Source organism: Sebastes fasciatus, chromosome 6, assembly GCF_043250625.1.
Source record: "Sebastes fasciatus isolate fSebFas1 chromosome 6, fSebFas1.pri, whole genome shotgun sequence".
Classification (NCBI taxonomy): Eukaryota; Metazoa; Chordata; class Actinopteri; order Perciformes; family Sebastidae; genus Sebastes; species Sebastes fasciatus.
The window spans coordinates 33,951,851-33,971,232 of record NC_133800.1 but is presented as its reverse complement, the minus strand read 5'-3'; the positions used below and the strand labels follow the sequence as shown (position 1 = coordinate 33,971,232).

The following is a 19,382-nucleotide window of genomic DNA, read 5'->3' as shown; positions in this document are numbered from 1 at the left end:
AAAGACTATAAATGAACTACACCATGGTCGCATGAGCGCGAGTACACACAACGAGGCTGTAAAGGCGGGCGAGTCGGCGTGATGACGCCTTTTTTGAGACATATAAAAGCTTCAAAATTCAAGAGTGGGATATTTATATTTTATATCGTAGAACAAAATTTTAAAATCTCAATCTTCAGCTTGTGTTAACCACAGACCTTATTTCAGGCATCTAACTAAAAACCCATTGACTTCCAGACGAGGGAACAACAAGTGCTAAAATGCTAACTCATCTCTGGGTTTTAAGACTCATTCCTGTAGCTCTCTATAGTCTAATACTTAAGACTCACTCTCAGGTCTGAACATCTGGTACATCATAGTCATTACAACATAAACATGACTTTTTGGAAGTGTTAACTGTCAAGTGTAATTGGTGGACCATCATGCTGCTCCCAGTGATGTGTTCTCTATGAATGATTGGTCTATCAAAATGTTAATGATTAAATAGGTAGTCGGCTTGTGGGAAATGGTGTTCAATAAAACAAACCAAAAAAATATCGGTTTGAAGAAACACCATCTGCATGTAGATGGTGCGGCTTGGACACATCATCAGAGTCACATCACATCATCATCCGGTGTTTTTTGACCCACCCATCCACCCCGACCTCTTCCCTACATGGCGTTTGTCGTTCTTTATATTTCCTGGTTCATGATTACGTGGATTACGTACAAATTGATTTTGTGGGATATATACGAATTACAGTGCATTATTTTGCTACGAACGGTCAATTTATTTGTCAATTTATTTTTGTATAGCCCAAAAAACAGTGTACTGCTCTAGTCAAGACAAGTCAATTTGATTAACATATACCAAAATCACACCTGTCATCATCTTTTTAAGCCCCCTTTTTTGTCTAACTGGACTTTCCCCCTTATTTTTACCCAAAAAGGTCCCTAATTATTCACACAACGTGCAGTACAGTATAACGTTTTAACTCCACATTTCATGTCATTTCAAGCTCCATTCTTGCCCGGGACTGTAGGTGTGCTGGAACGGAACTGAGACTCTAGTTACTGTAAGTCGAAGGACTCAGCTGGAGTCCCACGCACCTATCTGAGCAGGATATTCTGTAGACGGCCCACCTCGGCGAGCTCGGGCCATCGCGCAGGACGACATTAGTTGGAGTCGTTTCTGATTTGAACCGTATAACATGAGCCTTTGTATTTCAAAGTGGGAGGATTTGTAACGGATCCCCTCTATCTGTCTACTTTTAACAAGTGACATTGGCCTTCCTGGCTTTTACTTCAGGAGAGGCTTGATGGCCATGATTATTTACACAGAGGGTTTCCTTCTTTTTCTCTCTTTTTTTACAGTCGGTCATTTTCATAAGGGATCATAATACTCTTGGACAGGAAGTATCTGGCTATATAGACTACGCCCACAGACTCAAGACCCACGATTTTGAACCATATTTCAGCGGAAAGAAGAGGCTCATGCCAGGACGCTCGGATTTATGGTAAGTCTCCTTCCATTGTAACATGTCCACCTTGGTTGGGGAGGCCTTGACTCGAGTGGGATTTGACAAGATTTGAAGGGTAAGGAAATCTTATTATGCGGGATTAAAGACTCAGGTTGACGTGAGAGACCAATATAGGCTTGGAAGGAGCTGTGCAAAGGGCCGGTATAGTCAGCATGTACAGCAGCAGCCCTCGTGGCCTCAGCATAGACGTGGAATAAATATACACATCTAAAGTAAAGCTGAGTGGAGCTGCCAAAGTGCTGAACCTGTCCGAACAAGACAGACATGAAGGATTAAAGCGGGCTTACACAATGAGATTGTGATCGTCTTTTAATGTGCTGTAAATTTGTCATCACAGATAAATGTAGTAGATTTAATGGCAATGGGGATTAGATAGATCAGCTAATTGATTTACTTTTAGAAGCCCTGAAAACGTATTTAGTTCATCGACTTCTGATGTCGGGGTCCTCTACAAACACACTATGTGCCAGGCTTGTGATTTCACATCTTTGAACTGAATTGTGTTTTTCTCCACGCTCTTCTTGCTGATTTGGTGAAATGTTTTAGATCACTTTAAAGTCAATATCTTTGGATTTTTTGATTGTTAGTCGAACAAAAGAAGCCCTTTTAAAATGTCACCTGGGTTTCAAGGAAATGTTTTACTATTCTCTGATATTTTATAGGCCAAAGGGTTGATTGAGGAAGTCATTGGTGGGTTAATCGATTATGAAAATAATTGTTTTTTGCAGCACTAGTCAGGTGTTTCCATGCAGAGATAGAGTGACAGCTGTTGCCAGTGTGAATCAATTCTGATGAAGCAATTTATACTTAATTACAAGTCAATTGATAATGAAAAATATATTGGTTAGAGCAGTTTAAAGCCACTAGAAATAGTAGAAATAGAAAATGCATGAATGTTGTAGTGTCTAAAATACAATGCATATTAGGGCCATTATATTTAAGAAAATTAAAAAAGAATTAAATTATATATATAATAAGTAATATTCCGAGAAAAAACTTAGAATTTCCGATATGAAAGCCGTAAATTTACGGGAAAGAATCTTGAAATTAAAGTGGCAAATTCACAAGAGAAAAACTCACATATTTGTAAATTTGCATAAATTTATGACTTAATAATCTTGCAATTCCTTGTAAATTTGCCACTTTAATTGACTAATCGATTGTGCGAATGGCACTGATGGATGTAATTTGAGGTTCAGTACATAAAGTATCGTGGCTAAATGTGCCAGGTTTAAAGCACCTGCAAATTTGGGTTTTAAAATTTAAAGCAACGATGTGTAGATTTGTTACATGATTACAGCATTTTCTTAAATTATTCCAATAGTATGAGTGTTTTTTTAGGACAACGGCATATTAAGGCCATTGCAGGTAAAAAAATATATAATTAAGGAGCTGGGGGAGGGGGAGAAAAAAACTCAGAATTTCTGAGATTAAAGTCATAAATTTACGAGTAAGAAACTTTGATATTCTCTGAGATTAAAGTGACAAATATATGAGAAAAAAAATTACAAATTTGTAAATTTATGACTTTATAATCTCGCAAATTTGTGAGTTGTTTTTTTTTAAATTTGCCACTTTAATCTTGGAAATTCTGATTTTTTTTCTGAGAATATTACCCCCTTCCCCGGCTCCGTAATTATTATCTTTTTCTTTTTTAACTACAATGGCCCTATCATACTAAAAAGACATTGGAATACTTTTTAAAAAATGCTGTAATCTCATAAATTCTACACATAGCTGCTTTAAGTTTAAAACCCAAGTGATTCAGGTGCTTTAAACCTGGCACATTTAGCAACGATACATCATGTACTGTATGTCGAACATCTACCTGCATCTGTGCCAATCACACATTTTAGGCCAAGCCACAAGTGAACTGCTGACCTTACAGGTGAAAGCTAAAATCTGGTCTTTCTTTGTAATTCGTTGTCTATCAGGAGATGTGTACACAGAGAGCTGTCAGCAAATTACCGGAGCCAAAACCATTCCCACATTCCACATGCTCGTGCATAGTAACATATTACCAACATTTCAGATACGTGCGAAAAATCCCATGAGGACAAACATGACTAGACAAGGGGAGTAATGAGAGTGTGTGTTACATGGTTATTTTCAGAGTTCAGCCAAATGACATGCACCCTGTGTAACCTCACTGACACTGGGCAGATCACGGACAGAGTCGAAAGGTAAACCAGGCCTTCGTCCCTGATCTGGACCTTCTTAGTTTTGACCGTCATTCCTGCTGTTAAGGACGTGAACTTCTACTCCTCAGCTTGAATCAGAGCCAAATCACGAGTTACTCTTTACAGCAGAGGCCATTGGGGCGAACATTACGATCACAGAGGTTGTAAACAAATCCCCAGTGTGACCATAATATCCGAGTATTTGGAAGTGAAAATGATACAGAGCGTACCTGAAATGACCGTTATCATTTTTCATGGCATTGTAAAAGTGCTCGCCGGAGCCACTACAGTAAGGTCACAGCTGAACCACGAGGTACAGTAGCTCTCTAGAAGCTCTGAAAACCATACCATTGGTATTTCAGTGGAGAGTTTGCACAATGATTTCTAACTTTAAGCTTTGTTTTCACTTCCAGATATGTTGTTTAGGTCAGTGGGTCCCAAACTGTTCCTCATCAAGGACCCCTAAACCGACACAACTTAGACCACGGACCCACATCTGATAAGATTTATGCTTTTAGATGTTTTATTACATGAAGTGTATGAAACCCATGACCAAAATAGTCATATTTGATGTCACTGGGTTACTTATGGATGGAATTATAGTGGAAATAAATTATTCCTCTTTCTGCTGGGGACCCCCTGGAACCTCCTCAAGGACCCCTGGGGGTCCCCGGTCCCCAATTTGAAAACCAGTGGTTTAGGTATGATGGTTAAACTTGCGGTTTATGTAGAGACTGTCTGAATGGCTCACTGTTGTTGGAACAATGGCCAAAACTAGAAAAGTAAGACTGAAGTTGTAAAAAAAGATTTACTGCATACTGCCATTATTCACGTTCTTAAATAATGACACACATACAAAGTCCTGTCATTCAACAACAGTATTTGGATTGTCACAAGAAAAACATCCATATTTCACTAATGATTGCAAACATTTTGAGAATATAACAGTGTTCTCTAGTTTTATAAGCCAATAATTAAAGTCGAGATAAAATGCATTTTTAACCCTTTTAGATCCCCTCCCCGGTCATATTGTCCACACATTTAACAATATATGCAAAAATTCTTCTTTGTGTTTTTATTAGGGCTGTGTAGTGGGCTCAGTTTTAAAGCTATACTGAAGTAGTGGTAGTATTGGTATTATATGAAACTAAAAAACCTAAGAAATCCATCGGTACCAACCATGTCATACTAGCTTTATGATAAAGGAGGTTAAATAACGCTTCAAACTTACGCTAAATTTTGGCGAGGAAAAACCGTCATGGCCATTTTCAAAGGGGTCCCTTGACCTCTGACCTCCAGATATGTGAATGTAAATGGGTTCTATGGGTACCCACGAGTCTCCCCTTTACAGACATGCCCACTTTATGATAATCACATGCAGTTTGGGGCAAGTCATAGTCAAGTCAGCACACTGACAGCTGTTGTTGCCTGTTGGGCTGCAGTTTGCCATGTTATGATTTGAGCATATTTTTTATGCTAAATGCAGTACCTGTGAGGGTTTCTGGACAATATCTGTCATTGTTTATGTTGTTAATTGATTTCTAGTAATAAATCTGTTCACTCCCATGTTGATAGGAGTATTAAATACTTGACAAATCGTCCTTTAAGGTAGATCCATCTATCAATCAATCTTCAACTTTTAGCGACAAGGGAGGTGTGTGCTGCTGTAGCTTTGTGTTGAATGCAAAGGACTTGATTTAAATCCTTTTTGTAATTGTATACTGCTCAAATATTCTGTTTCACTACGTCACATTAGAGATGCCAAGCTTCTTTATCATCCGTTTCACTGGCACTTTAAAGGATATCACAGGGATCCTCAGTTTCCTATGCGCAACATCCGTGTTAAGTGCGATATAGAAAAAGTGTTTTTGCTCCAGCAGTTGAAGGGACAACAAGAATGCCAGTCTGTGTTTTATTTTTGGAAGTGGTTTTCCTTTTCATTGAAACCAACGTGTCAGACATGCAAAGCTTTGTTGTTTTATTTATCCATTTCTCACCATGAGCTCTGACACACAAACTCGGCTTGTGGCCTTGAACCCGGCCTCGTCTCTGCCGAGTGGAAGCCCTAACAAGCTGTAGGTGTGAGTCATTGGGCGAGCATGCCTGGAGGTGCAGCCTACTACTCCCTAATGATGCTTTTATGAGGCTTCCCCCCCCTACACGGGTCTCCCTGCCCTCCCTCCATCTCACCTCCCTCTGTCTGTCTCTTCTTTCACACACTAAACATCACATTTACACATCTCTCTGTCTTTTTATTCTCTACTTTTCTAACCTCGCGTTCCATGCTTTGCTACCTCTCCCCCTCTCTCTCCCCTCCTCTGTCACCCCCCTCCTGCTTTTTTTTTTCATCTCTGTCGGGAACAATAACACCCAGTGTGGTTGCCGCTAAGAGGGAGCAGATGCTGGAGCTGCTGCCCACTCAGTGCACTAAACCTCCCACCGCAGGACTCTGAATCCTGTCCCTCCTCCTCCTCCACAGCCACAAAGAACACAGAGCGGCGACACCAGCGCCAGCTCCGGCCTCCACCTCCCACCTCCAGCAAGGAAGGGTGGATAGGTTCACGTACACAGTCTGCAACGTCTCGAGGAAAAAAGCAAAAAAAAAGCAGTAGCAGAGTATCTCCCTGGAGTGAAGTATGTGAATTTAAAAGACGGGAAGAAGAAAAATTAATGGAGGAAAATATCGATAATGTAAAATGTAAACAGCGGTACTTACCGTAACTGGTTTGAAAGTCCTTTGCAAAAATAATGAGACAAACTGGATGTTAAAGACTAAACATATCAAGCCTTTTCCTTCAATTCATCCCTTTTTTAAGTTCTACATTTTTTAACAGCACAAAGTTATGTGCAGAAGATCTTTTCAACTTTTTCCCTCCTTTCTTCCCTCCGTTATTTCCTACCTCAACCTTCTGCTCCAACTTAAAATACGTGTACTTATTAATCATATGAAAATGCAGTTTGCAGCAATTTTACGTCCATTGCAAATTACTTTTGTCATTAATGGACCTCTGTGTTTGGTCGTCTCGTCTGCTCTTATATTTTTAAAATACATATTTTCAGTTTCCTTATACGTTCTCCGTCACCTCCAGGATCTTTGCATCGACTCTATGGGAGCAGCAAGGAGCCAAAATCAGTTGAACACTGGACTTGATTTATTTTAGCAGGCACACTGGGTGGGTGGGACATATAAACATCATTTGTAAAGGCATATGTTGTAAGCCTCTGACCTCCTGGGAAACCTGGTTAAAGTAAATCAAGCACAGCATTTTCCTTGTTGCATCTGTAGAAAGTTTACGTCTAAGTAGGCGTTAAGTTAATATCACAAAACCACATAACAAGAGAAGCAAAATTGGTGATAATATTAATACACTTTTTGTGAAAAACGTTTGTAATATTAAAGTTTCTCAATGATATTCAGAGTATTAATATAGTAGAAAACAACTATTGTCTATGTAAAGATATAGTAGAGTAATGTCTACCTGAGCAGAGAATGAAGTCGCTCTCAGTCTGAGTGTGTTGTAATCAGAGCTTCTCTGTGTTTTGTTGACGTCGCCGGGCCGGCTGTGAGTGCTTTTAGTTCATATTTGTGCATGAGGGTGTGCCCCACTAGCTAGCTCATGGCTTGCCGCTCTGCACTGCTCTCATTGCCGATTTTAAATTCTTTTTGGAGTGCTCAAGCATACCTACATTTCATCTCATCACCCCTAAAAGATAATTATCAAACCCTCTGCGATCCCGGCCGACATTCCTGTCTTTAAGAGGTTGTAGCGGGCTCAGTTTTAGAGCTAGAGTGAAGATATCGGTATCAAATGAAACATGTTAGCTTGTCGGGTAGGAGGCTAAATAAGGCTCCAAAGTTAGGCTAAATTTCTGCGAGGAAAGATTGTCATGGCAATTTTCAAAGGGATCTCCTTGACCTCTCACCTCAAGAGATAAAGACATTTCTACCTTAACTTGCAGAAAATGCAGAAATTGGTGTATAAAAATTCACCAGAATACAGGAAATGAAGTGCTCACCATGTTGAGAGCCGTGCGGAGGCAATAGAAATGCTCCCAATCTCGCATTTAGCACCTTTAAGTGGTGATAATTGACACAAATTTGCAAAAATTACAAAGGTGTGAATGACTGTAGCTTTATTACCTCCGTCAAGGAGGTTGTGTTTTTGGTTCAGTTTGTTTATCTGTTTGCCAGCAGGATTACTACTGGTCTGATTTTCATGAAACTTGGTGAAAAGATGTAGCATGGACCAAGGAAGGACACATTACATTTGAATCACAGGGCGGATACACGCATTCTTTTCACTTATGGTAACAGCCTTGGCGAAGGTTTGCGCTCTCTGAGTGCCCTTCTAGTTAGACTATGGAACTGCTTTGCAGCCCGGTCTCACCAAATGGCGCACGAATGACACGGCCATTTATAAGTCATTTTGTGTGCAATAACAACGCAGTTATTGCTTTTGGCGTGTCATTTTACGCCATGTAGTCTGTTCGGACTACAATGCAAACACATTCGCGTGAATATGCTACATTCAGAGCTAGTCATGTAGAATAAAAAGCGAGCAAGACTGCTTACGTTAGTGACATTTGTGACGTGTTTTCCATACTCATGTTACATCGTTTACATACATATTTTACTTAGTTTATGTAGTTATTTTAAGCCCAACCATGATGGTTTCCTAAACCTAACTTAGTGGTTTTGTTGCCCTCTGCTGGTACCGCACCTTTATACAGTCGTGCAATATTCACGCCTCGGCAAGGCAAAACGTGACACTGACACACTACTGTATCCTCTGGACAGGCGGGTCTATTATATCGGGTTGTTTCATATCAGTATTCCTACATACGTGTACGTAAGAATACTGATATGTTACTTTTGGTTGCACACGGGACACAAACACCGGTCTCACGGGTGAAAGTCGCAATGTTTTTACTATTCCATGGCAACAAAGTGGCATTGAATTAGGTGCAAAAAGCCTAAAATGCATCCTCATGACACACCAATTGTCCTTAAAATGCTGTTGCTATTTATACATCTTCCCATGAAATCGGGTTGGCTTCTCAGAGACAATAGCTTTCAGACACACATGTGAATCTGGTCTGTTTTAGTTCCTGTATCTTCAGGGCAAACTGAGTGAAGCCTTTAAATACATTTAACCAAAATGTGACACAGATACTGCACATGTGGGGTAAAGAAACTGTTTAAAATATACACTATCGCATGTTTACAGGTTAAATCTTCATTGTCTCTCCATTACTTTTTACTCTGAGCTTTCAGCGCAGGCACACACACACACACACACACATGAATATACACACACTAAAGTCCTGACCCTCATCTAATTATCCCACAGATCTGCAGCTCCGTGCACCCAGCTTCCTGCCACTCCAGATGTGCCTACAGCATCTCTGATGTCTATTTAATGTTCCCCCAGCAAAGTGACCATCTGTTTATGCACTCTGGCTGTTCCCCTCCTTCCTCTCTCTCTATCTCTCTCTCTCTCCCTCTCCGGTCGCTGTGTTTGGTCGACTTTTAAGAGGCTGGACAACATCTGACATATATGGTAGTCCTAATTGATTCTTTTCCTCTTTAAATTGGTGCAGTCTGTTACACTACAATACAAATACGTCTGAAGTCAGCAATACGATATAAATAATTTATTATTCATAGAATCGTTCAAATTCAAACAGCTTTTTTTGAAATGCTGGATCATATAAAGTTTCCTCGCTCTGCCCTGCGTGCGTTTGGCGACAGCCTGAAAGATTGAAGTTGAAGGATCTGCTCGGTGGAAACACAGCGCATGCCTCCTCCGAAGCCAAAACCATATTGCCTCCGCGCTCAGCCTCTGCAATGCACCTGTGTGTCTGGCTTCATTTTCCGCTGTGAAAATATTTGCACTGCTGTCCTATTTTATTAACTTTTAATACAAAAGAGAAACTGTTCCAGCTCCGAAGGTGATTTGGCGGCTCGGCCTGAAAGCATTGTGTCCGAGGGGGGGGGATATCGTATCGTAGTAGAGTCTGCCAGCTTGATAAATATTTGCTGGTAAGCCGGAACATTCCGCGTCACGTGTGTTGATCTTCACACATGGCGCACACATACTTCATTGGCTGGATCCTCGGGGTTAAATCCAGTCAGGCTGTTTGTTCTCAGTGCTGATACTGTTTGGACTGTGTTTGATAGATTAACTCGTTGTTCCACCAGCAGTAGGATCACCAGAGACCTCCTGCCAAGTGTGATGGGCTGCTGGCCGTGTACTTAAGATTTAACTTGTGAAATGATGGATGTCACACATTTAAAATAGGACTGTAATATTACACAAACTCTCATCAGTGACCATAAATCTTTTTCGTTAAAGTGTTATCATACCGGACTGATGAGCATACGCTGAACGATTTGAGCATGTTTCTCATACGGTACGCTTCGTTGGGCGTCGTTTGCTATGCCGTGTACAGAGGGGAGCGAGGTCCGATCATGGCACGATCAACTGCTCCCGGCTTTCAGACGTTTGGATTTTGCTCGGCCGTCTCAAGCCTCTGAAATACTTTCCGCAAGGATGGTCACACGGACATGAGCTGAAATGTTTGGATCTTTTTATACTCCGTGAGGGTTTCTCTTTACAGCAAACTGACATTTTCGAAGCGCCTCCTGCCGCACGGCAAACAGAGCGTCTGAAACTGCCATGGTGACATAACACGTCATGTGGACGGAAAATATGGAGGCCAGGTTGGGCGAGCTGTGGCGACAGCATACTCTTTGATGTTTCCTCCTCCTATCACGACCGATATGAACGAGAGAAACGTTGGCAGACGTTGCCCTCTTAACATTATTGTGAAGCACGCTGGTGTAAAGTCCTTTATACACCAGCATTGTTTTTTCCGTGCAAATTAAAGAATACTAGATCGTGAATATTATGCGGTGAAAAAGCAGCATAATTTTTTTCGGAACAATGTTGATTTTTCTGAGCTTTTGCAGAATAAAGGTATCAACCAATCACATTGTGCCAAACAGGTTGAGTTGCGCCTATATTTATGAAACAACACAGAGGCTCCGTAGTCCAAACCAAGATGACAAACTTTATTACTCCTTTCAACTTTGACAAAGCCAGCGCAGACCAGATCCACTCCTTCTGTTCTTACCTTTCACAATAAAAGCCCTAGATATATAATATTCACAGGTGAATATTTCATATTTTTGCTTGTTTATTTATCACGCCCCCGGTGTGTAACGGCCCAAACATACAGACTTCGGCAAGCAATTATCAACAGCCAGAACGGTCCACAGAAGCCCATAGGACGTTTTATTTTCTATTTTACAGTGTGAGCACACAGATGGTGGCTTGACGATCGGACCGTACAGTGTGAGCACATAAATCAAGAGCTTTGGCTTCACATCGCAGACAATTTACTCCTACAGTATGAGTTGGAATTAAGCAATAACATTTCTAAAATCGGACAGCAGCTTTAGTGAGCATTAGTGAGAATAGGAGTGAAGGTATTGGGCCAGTCGCTTGTATTTTTCTAGGCCCTTTTTACAAACAGAGGTTGACCCCTGACCTCCCTCAGACAAGGCGCTATTAGCCTCTTGAGCTCCAGTCAAATGGAATATGGGATAACACCCAGTTGTGTCACCGCGTTATGTAATGGCTCTGGCTTATGTGTGTGTGTGTGTGTGTGTGTGTGTGTGTGTGTGTGTGTGTGTGTGTGTGTGTGTGTGTGTGTAGATCTGATGGAAGGCCTGATAGACAACTTCAGGTTTCTTCATTTCTCCGACCAACAGTCTTTAATCCAGATGTTTTCAGTTGACAATGATTTGAAATAAACAAGCAGCATTCACATTCACATTTTTTTTATCTGTTCAAAATGTACCTTAAAAGAAGATTTGTCAAGTATTTAATACTCTTATCAACATGGGAGTGGGCAAATATGCTGCTTTATGCAAATGTATGTATATATTTATTATTGGAAATCAATCAACAACACAAAATAATGACAGATTGTCCAGAAACCCTCACAGGTACTGCATTTAGCATATAAAATATGCTCAAATCATAACAGCTGTCAGTGTGTCAGTGTGCTGACTTGACTATGACTTGCCCCAAACTGCATGTGATTATCATAAAGTGGGCATGTCTGTAAAGGGGAGACTCGTGGGTACCCATAGAACCCATTTTCATTCACATATCTGGAGGTCAGAGGTCAAGGGACCCTTTCGAAAATGGCCATGACAGTTTTTCCTCACCAAAATATAGCATAAGTGTGGAGCGCTATTTAACCTCCTTCTCAACAAGCTAGTATGACATGGTTGGTACCGATGGATAGTGTTTGCAATGCAAATGTTATTTTTACAGTCTGATTTCTGCATTAATTATTCATTTTAATCTGATAGTCAGGGAAATGTTTGTATTATTTTCTACTTGAACCTGATTTCCCCCCATTTTTTCATATCAGTCTTTTTTGTCAAACAACAAAAGGGACAAAACGTGAACTCAAAAGCACTGAAGTACCCAATTTTCACAAGCTGCTTGTATTTTAATTCCCAGATGAAACCCAAAAATAATGAGAAAACAAAGGTGTGTGTTGGTGGGTGGTTAGATGTAGGGTTTGTTAATGGGGTTGCCAACTGGACGCGGCCCATCTGTGATTTGTCGTTGAATCAGACCCATGACACCCCCAGAAGGCTTAACAGTAAATTCAACTCGTTACACTCTGCCTCTCAACGCTGAAGAGGCCTTTAGTGATTTACACTGGAAACATTAACTTCAGAAACACTTACTGGACTTGTATTCTTCAGCCACTACAGAAAAAAAAAACAGCTGAACGAATACACATGCAAGGTATTTGCTCTTTTATGATATATATCATCCAGCGCAGAGAGTCCAGCTCCTCCGAGCCCTATAATGAGACTGTTGACATTACCCTGGAAAATGACCGCCTGGAGATAACAATAGAGCTAAGCACGGTAACTATGGAAAGTGAAAGGACACAGTGCACGTGTCGAACAGCCATGGTTAAATGCATAGGGAACCAGGAGAGCACCGTCATTGTTTCCACCAAATCCAGGTTCTCACACTTTTACTGGTCCATGTGTCTGGGTGTGGTGCCATCCAGCTGCCGGAGCTTTCTTTGTGACCAAATGTGCACCGACCGTGCAGTTAGTTGCCCCGGTGACAGTTCATATGGGACAGTGAGGGAGGTGGGTCCAATAAACACATCCAAGTAACGTATGAACAAAATTCTCGGCATTGCTTCAAAACTGTTTTTTTTTCTTACACTTTCGTCAGTCTTTTTCATGTTCAGTGCTAAAATATCTCACATCTGTCCCGTTTCTCTTGCAAAAGTAAGCGGTTCACCATGGAATAAAAGTGGTCCACCAAAAAAATGTTAATTGTCGTATGGCATTTCGGTATAAATAGTCGCTGAAACGCTGTCGGATCTAATTTACAAAGAGAAGAAGTATGCATGTGTCTGAAAGCAAGTCTCAGACAATATAATTTTCCTCTGAGTTTTAGGGGAAAAACCTCAATTTGTATTTCATAATTGGGGCATTGCAGCAGTCTATTCTGAACCTGCTCTACTCAGCTCTGTTGGCATCTTGAAAAAGAATGCCAGACCTCTCGTCCTATCATACCTTATAATTTTATGCATCAGTGTATTTCCCCACACAGTTCAGGCTGTTCGGAGGCGTCCAGTGCATGTGTTTAACTGGAGAGGAAGATTACTCCGGAAGCTGGAAGGACACGGTCGACGCATATCTGAGACATCAGATGGCGTCACGTGTTCAGAAGTTCGTTGCATCAAAATATAGTAGAGCCTGCTGGAAGTGGACAATATGGAGAAAATCTTCTAACACGGTTTATGTGTTTCTCTACCATACTGATTTTAAGATTGTTTGAGCCAAGTACAAGTCAAGTCATTTGAACCAAGTCCAAGTCCTGTTTCAAGTCCATGGCAAGCCTCAAGTCCGAGGCAAATCTAAGTCAAAGTCAATCAAGACAATGCTAAGTCACAAGTCAAGTCATTGGAGGCAAGTCCAAGTCTAGTATCAAGTTGAAGTCAATCGAGTCAAAGGAAAGTTCTAAGTGATTCGAGACAAGTCTTAGTCAAGTCTCAAGTCATTTGAAACGAATCTAAGTCAATTTCCAAATTGACGTCAATCAAGACAAGTCCAAAGCAAGTTTCAAGTAAATCGAAACAAGTCTTTCTCAAGTTTTGAGTCATTGGAAACAAGTGCAGGTCAAGTCTCAAGTTGAAGTCAATCAAGTCAAGTCCAAGGAAAGCTTCAAGTAATTCCTGACAAGTCTTTTCCAAATCTCAAGTCATTTGAAACAAGTCCAAGTCAATTCCCAAGTTAAATCCATCAAGACAAGTCCAAGTCAAATCTTGAGTTGAAGTCAATCACAACCAGGCCCAGGAAAGTTTCAAGTAATTCAAGACACGTCTTTGTCGAGTCTCAGTTCATTTGAGACAAGTCCAAATCAAGTCTCAAGTTGAAGTCAATCAAGACAAGTCCAAGGAAAGTTTCAAGGAATTCGAGACAAGTCTTTGTCAAGTCTCAGGTCATTTGAAACAAGTCCAAGTTAAAGTCCTTTGAGATAAGCCCAAGTCAAGTCTCAACTAATTTGAGTCTAAATTTATTGTCAAGTTAAAGTCAGCTCACAAGTGTTTCAGATAAGGTATCAAGTCACTTGAGACAAGTCCAAGTCATGTATCAAGTTTAAATCAACCAAGATAATTCGAGACAATTAGTCAAGTTTCATGTCATTTGAAACAAATCCAAGTCAAGTCCCAAGTTAAAGTCCACCGAGACAAGCCCAAGTCAAGTCTCAAGTAATTTGAGATAAGTCTGAATTTAGTGTGAAGTTAAAGGGTTTTCAAGGGTTTCAGAGAAAGTATCAAGACATTCGAGACGAGTCCAAATCGAGCCTTATGTCAGTCATTTGAGACGAGTCCAAGTCAAATATCAAGTTGGATTCATCAAGACAAGTCCAAGAAAAGTAAATCGAGACTCTTAGTCAAGTCTCAAGGCTGTTGAAACTAGTCCAAGTCAATTTCCAAGTTAAAGTCCATCAAGAAAAGTCCAAGTCAAAACAAGTACAGGTCAAGTCTAAAGTTAAGGTCAATCGAGTCAATTTTCAAGTGTTTCAGAGAAGGCATCAAGACATTTGAGACAGTCCAAGTCAAGCCTCAAGTCTGTCATTTGATCAAGTTAAAGTCCATCGAGACAAGTCCAAGCCCCAAGTCTGTCAGAGCAAGTATGAAGTGTCTCAAGTCTCAAGTGCTTGATTGCAAGTCCAAGTCAAGTCACAAGTCTTTATAAGCAAATTACTAGTCAAAATGTAAGTCTTTTAGGTCTACAAATAGACTGAATCTTTCTCCCAAAAGTTGGATCTGGGTCTCGGTGCGAGCCTCCAGAGGCTCACAAGGAGATCAATCCTTTCCACTTACTTTGAATAACTGTCTTAGGAAATATGACAAGTGATCAATCCAGGAAAACCATGTTGCCAGGATACCAGCAGTGAAGTCAGTCACTCTCCCTATTGGCTGGAATAGCTGGCCCTTTTCATAGCTATTCAAAAACGGACCATTCTGCAAAAATATGTATTTACATTTCCCAAAATTGCATAGGGGTCTGTGGGTTTTGGAAAGGCCACATGGGTAAGTTTTTATATTGCTTGTACTATATGTTTGCTTGTAATTTGTAGCAGGCATGCTTAATATGTTGCAGTCAGTACATATTTTTATGGCTCGAATGCAAATGGGTATTTGCAAACGGGTTTTATGTGCCACGAGAGATTACCTCTGAAACACATCCTGCAGAAAACATCTTGAAACCGGCCAAACAGCCAGAATATTTCAAAGATTGCAGAGGCCTCCCAATGTAAATGTAAACATTTTGAGATGTATTTTACATAGTGCAGGTCATTAATACTTTATACCTGCTGTTTGTCATGTATTGGCTCCAGTAAAGCATCACAGCAAGGGGAATATAACCTGCAGCATGCTGGCACCTCTCCATTGTGTTCTGGTCCCATATTTACAACTTGCTGCTGCAGCTTCGGCCCACTCAGCCCCCCCAACATAACGTGCCTCTTCCCAGATTTACACTGAGCCTCCTCCCCGAGGTCCAACTTTGTTCTTGGACCACAAACTGCTGCTGGGGAGCAGCCGAGGCCCGCTAGAGCAACCTTCAGCGCCTCAGAGTATGACATGTGGAGTTGTGTTACTATGATATGAACAGCCAGCCAGCCCGGTCTCGCCAAATGGTGTATGGCGTAATGAATGACACGGCAATTTGTGAGTCGTTTTGCGTTCAATAACAACGCTGGGTAGTCTTCACTGACTGCAGTGTAAACACGTCCATGTAAATATGCTACGCTCAGAGCTAGTGACGTAGAATAAAAAGTGAGAAAGACTGATTATGGCGGGTGGAAGGGGAGGTGGAGTTATTTTGAAGTTACTTCATTGATGTTTGTGACGTGTTTTCCTCACTTATGTTACATTGTTTATGTACGTATTTACTTTAAGCCCAACCATGATGTTTTTTCTTAACCTAATGCCAAATTCACACCAGGCAGCGGCGAAGTGCGGCTCGCCGTAATAATTAAATTTTTCTGCGGCCGGGAGGCATATTCATCTGTTTCAGACGGGAATATAATCTTTGTAACATAGGTCAACATGTCACATGAGTCCCAGGATCTGTTTACTAATTGGCTGCGGGTACTCTCTGGACCCAACTGGCCAACTTTTAGTTTGGCCGCACTTCGTCCCAGAATCAAACGACCGCAGCTTGGGAGCTTTGCATAGACAATGCACGGCAGCTCGCCGCAGGTCGCACTTTGCTGCTGCTCTGGTGTGAATTCAGTGTAACTAAGGCCCTGTCTATATGTATACAGATATTTTTTTTAAACGGATATTTACCTCTACGTTTCAGCCTCTCGTCCACACGCAAACAGAGTTTTGAGTCACAAAATCGCATGTTTTTGAAAACACCTTCTAACGTTTAAAAACTCTGGTTACTTTGTATCTGTGTGGACGTGTAAAACAGAGCGTTTGGGAAACGATGATGCCCTCTCCTCATTTCGTGCATGCCCATTGTTGCTTTGTGTAATGAGCATGCGCCAGAAACAATAACAAAGATCAGGGAGCAGGGAACACATTAAACATGTGGAGGCCGAATGGTGATTGAATGTACTTTTGGGTGATTGAAGGCAAGGTTTGAAACACTCAAAAGGGCTAGCGTTTGGAGCCGTTTTTGCGGTCGAGTGTGGACGGCGATATTTTGCAAAGCGAAGGTCATGTTGACAGATATTTTTTTTATTAAACAGGAGAAAATGTCAGTTTTTAAGAATATCTGTATACATGTAGACAGGACCTCAGTGGGTTTGTTGCCTAAACAACCACGACCATCTCACTGTAATGACATGGCATTAAATGACAGGTGAAAAGACGTTTACAAACCTGTTACCGCAGTTGTGTTATTGACGCTTTTGTTGGCTTTTTGCCAGTTTGCCTTTTATTCTAAGAACTTTTCTTGAATTTAAATGATCAGTAGGGATAAAGGTTTCAAACATGTCATGCTGTAATAACAATAATAATACTGTATTTGTATATCAATTTTCAAAACAAGGTATCATAAATGTTTCACAGAAAAATAACACATTCCCGAACAATAGCACAAGAATAACAATTTGGACAATACAAAGAAAAAGTGATTTGATAAAGATGTCCCAAATTTATCTGATAACTTAAAAACAGATGGAGCACTAAAATTGATTTTGCATTTTTTTTTTTTTTTAACAAAGTTAAACCAAAGACTTTGTGTCTTTTGTTTCCACGCCTGGCTCCTCTCAGCTGAAACGTTGTGCTGAATCCAAACTTAACATGGGAACAATGCAGTATTCAACACTACCTCAATGAGGTGTCTCAACTTCCAACCAGCCTCGTATTTCATATCAACAAAGACAGAAGATCTGCCAATTTTATGGCTAAAAAATGTCAAGCTGCTCTGGATGTTTTTCTTTTCTTCGACGAGCATGTTGCCTCCATCAAACCGCTGGAGAAGCTTTAGATGATGAATGATTTGACGGGGATAAACACTACCTCATCAAGGAGTAATAAATCACATCCTCAACTTCATGCGCATGCTAAATGTGTTAATTTATATAAATAATTTTTGACTCTCAGAGAGCTGCACACTATTGCTCCGCTGAATCAAAAATAACAGAAACCCTAAAAGCAGAGCGCGATCCAATCGGATGCTGTAAATTAATCGGTCATTTATTTTGGAATTCAACCCTTTCTTTGGTTTCAATTGCTTATTAGCCACAGCTTTACTTTAATGCCTGGCTTGGCGAACTCCAACACAGCGCCCTCACAATCAAATTGGAAACAGACTTTTTAACTTCTGCCTCTCGTACAAAAGATACTTGACTCTGCAGGTTGCTTTCCTTTCTTTTCTGCATAGCAAAGATCTTTTATAAACCTGCTGTTGAATATTGATTTGATAACAATGGCTGTGTAGCGCTCTGTAATCCGTGAAGTTTTCTTTCCTCCGTGAAACAGGCGAAGTCATGACCTCAATATGGTGCTTGTGTTGTTTTAAACCCTCCTGCTGTGAGAGCCTATAAAGGAAAATGTTCCTGAAAAGCAGAATACCAAATGGTCGGTTGGCACACACCACTACCACTGAGTGTCAGTCTTATAAAATCTTACATGCAAAACGTATGTATTATTACTAAGAGTTTTTAATACTTTTTTTATCTTAGGAAGAGAGAGGGAGAAAACATTTCTATCCACTGTTATCCTGTGTGCATAGTCAAACCCGATTCCACTGCTATCAAGACATTAAATATGCATTATCTGTCGCTATAAGCCTCATAGATGTGGGTCATAAGGGCCTACTATGCCTATTATTGTTGTAAAAGTGAAAGCAAAACTTAAAAGCAACCCGTTCTAACACGTAAAACTGCACGAAACGTTACGTTTTGAACACAAACAAAACTTCTCTAGGTTTAGGCAACAAAACTACTTAGTTAAGTTTAGGGAAACACATTGTGTTTTGGCTTAAGCTTCAGTTATACTTACCGCAAGGACGCCGCACAGACATGAGCTGACATTGAATCGTGACAAGGAAACGTTTAAATCTTTTAACGTCTGTGCGGATTTCTTCTCGCAGCAAACCGACACTCTCAAAACTCCTTAAAGTTCTCCATTTTTCGCCACGTAGTTAGAAAAATGTAGATGTGCGCAGATGGAACCCCTGAGAATGGGCGTGTCTGATGGTGTGATGTCACTTTGCAGACTGCGCGGACAGACCCTCAGGGATGCGGCAAGCAGAAATCAAGCGTTAAAAGCAGCCTCCACCCCATATAGAGTTTAACGCCGTCTACACTACTACACTGACTTCTGCTTCTGCTCCTGTCATAATTACTACGGCCACTAGAGGTCGCTGTCGTCTTCTTTTATTCCTTCTTTCTGTGATCGACGGCTACTTAATTAAGAAATCAATAACTTGACACAAAAACAGTCCTCCAGAGTCCGACATTAGAACTGTGCCCATAGCAACGGTCTGTTATAAAGAAATAACAAACTGTAGAACGCCATGATTGACCAATCAGAATCAGAGTATTCAAAAAAGCTGTGTAATAACCACTGATAACGCCCCCATTTAATGACATGATAA

At 40.7% G+C, this 19,382-nt stretch overlaps 1 protein-coding gene across 1 annotated transcript in view; it reads left to right on the top strand.

The window, feature by feature from the left end:
• cfap299 (cilia and flagella associated protein 299) overlaps positions 1–19,382 on the top strand; it is an 89,815-nt gene that overhangs the window by 65,962 nt on the left and 4,471 nt on the right. The window contains exon 4 of the mRNA XM_074639437.1: positions 1,354–1,496. Within this exon, the coding sequence (XP_074495538.1) occupies positions 1,354–1,496 (143 nt within the window). The remainder of the gene's footprint in view (positions 1–1,353; positions 1,497–19,382) is intronic.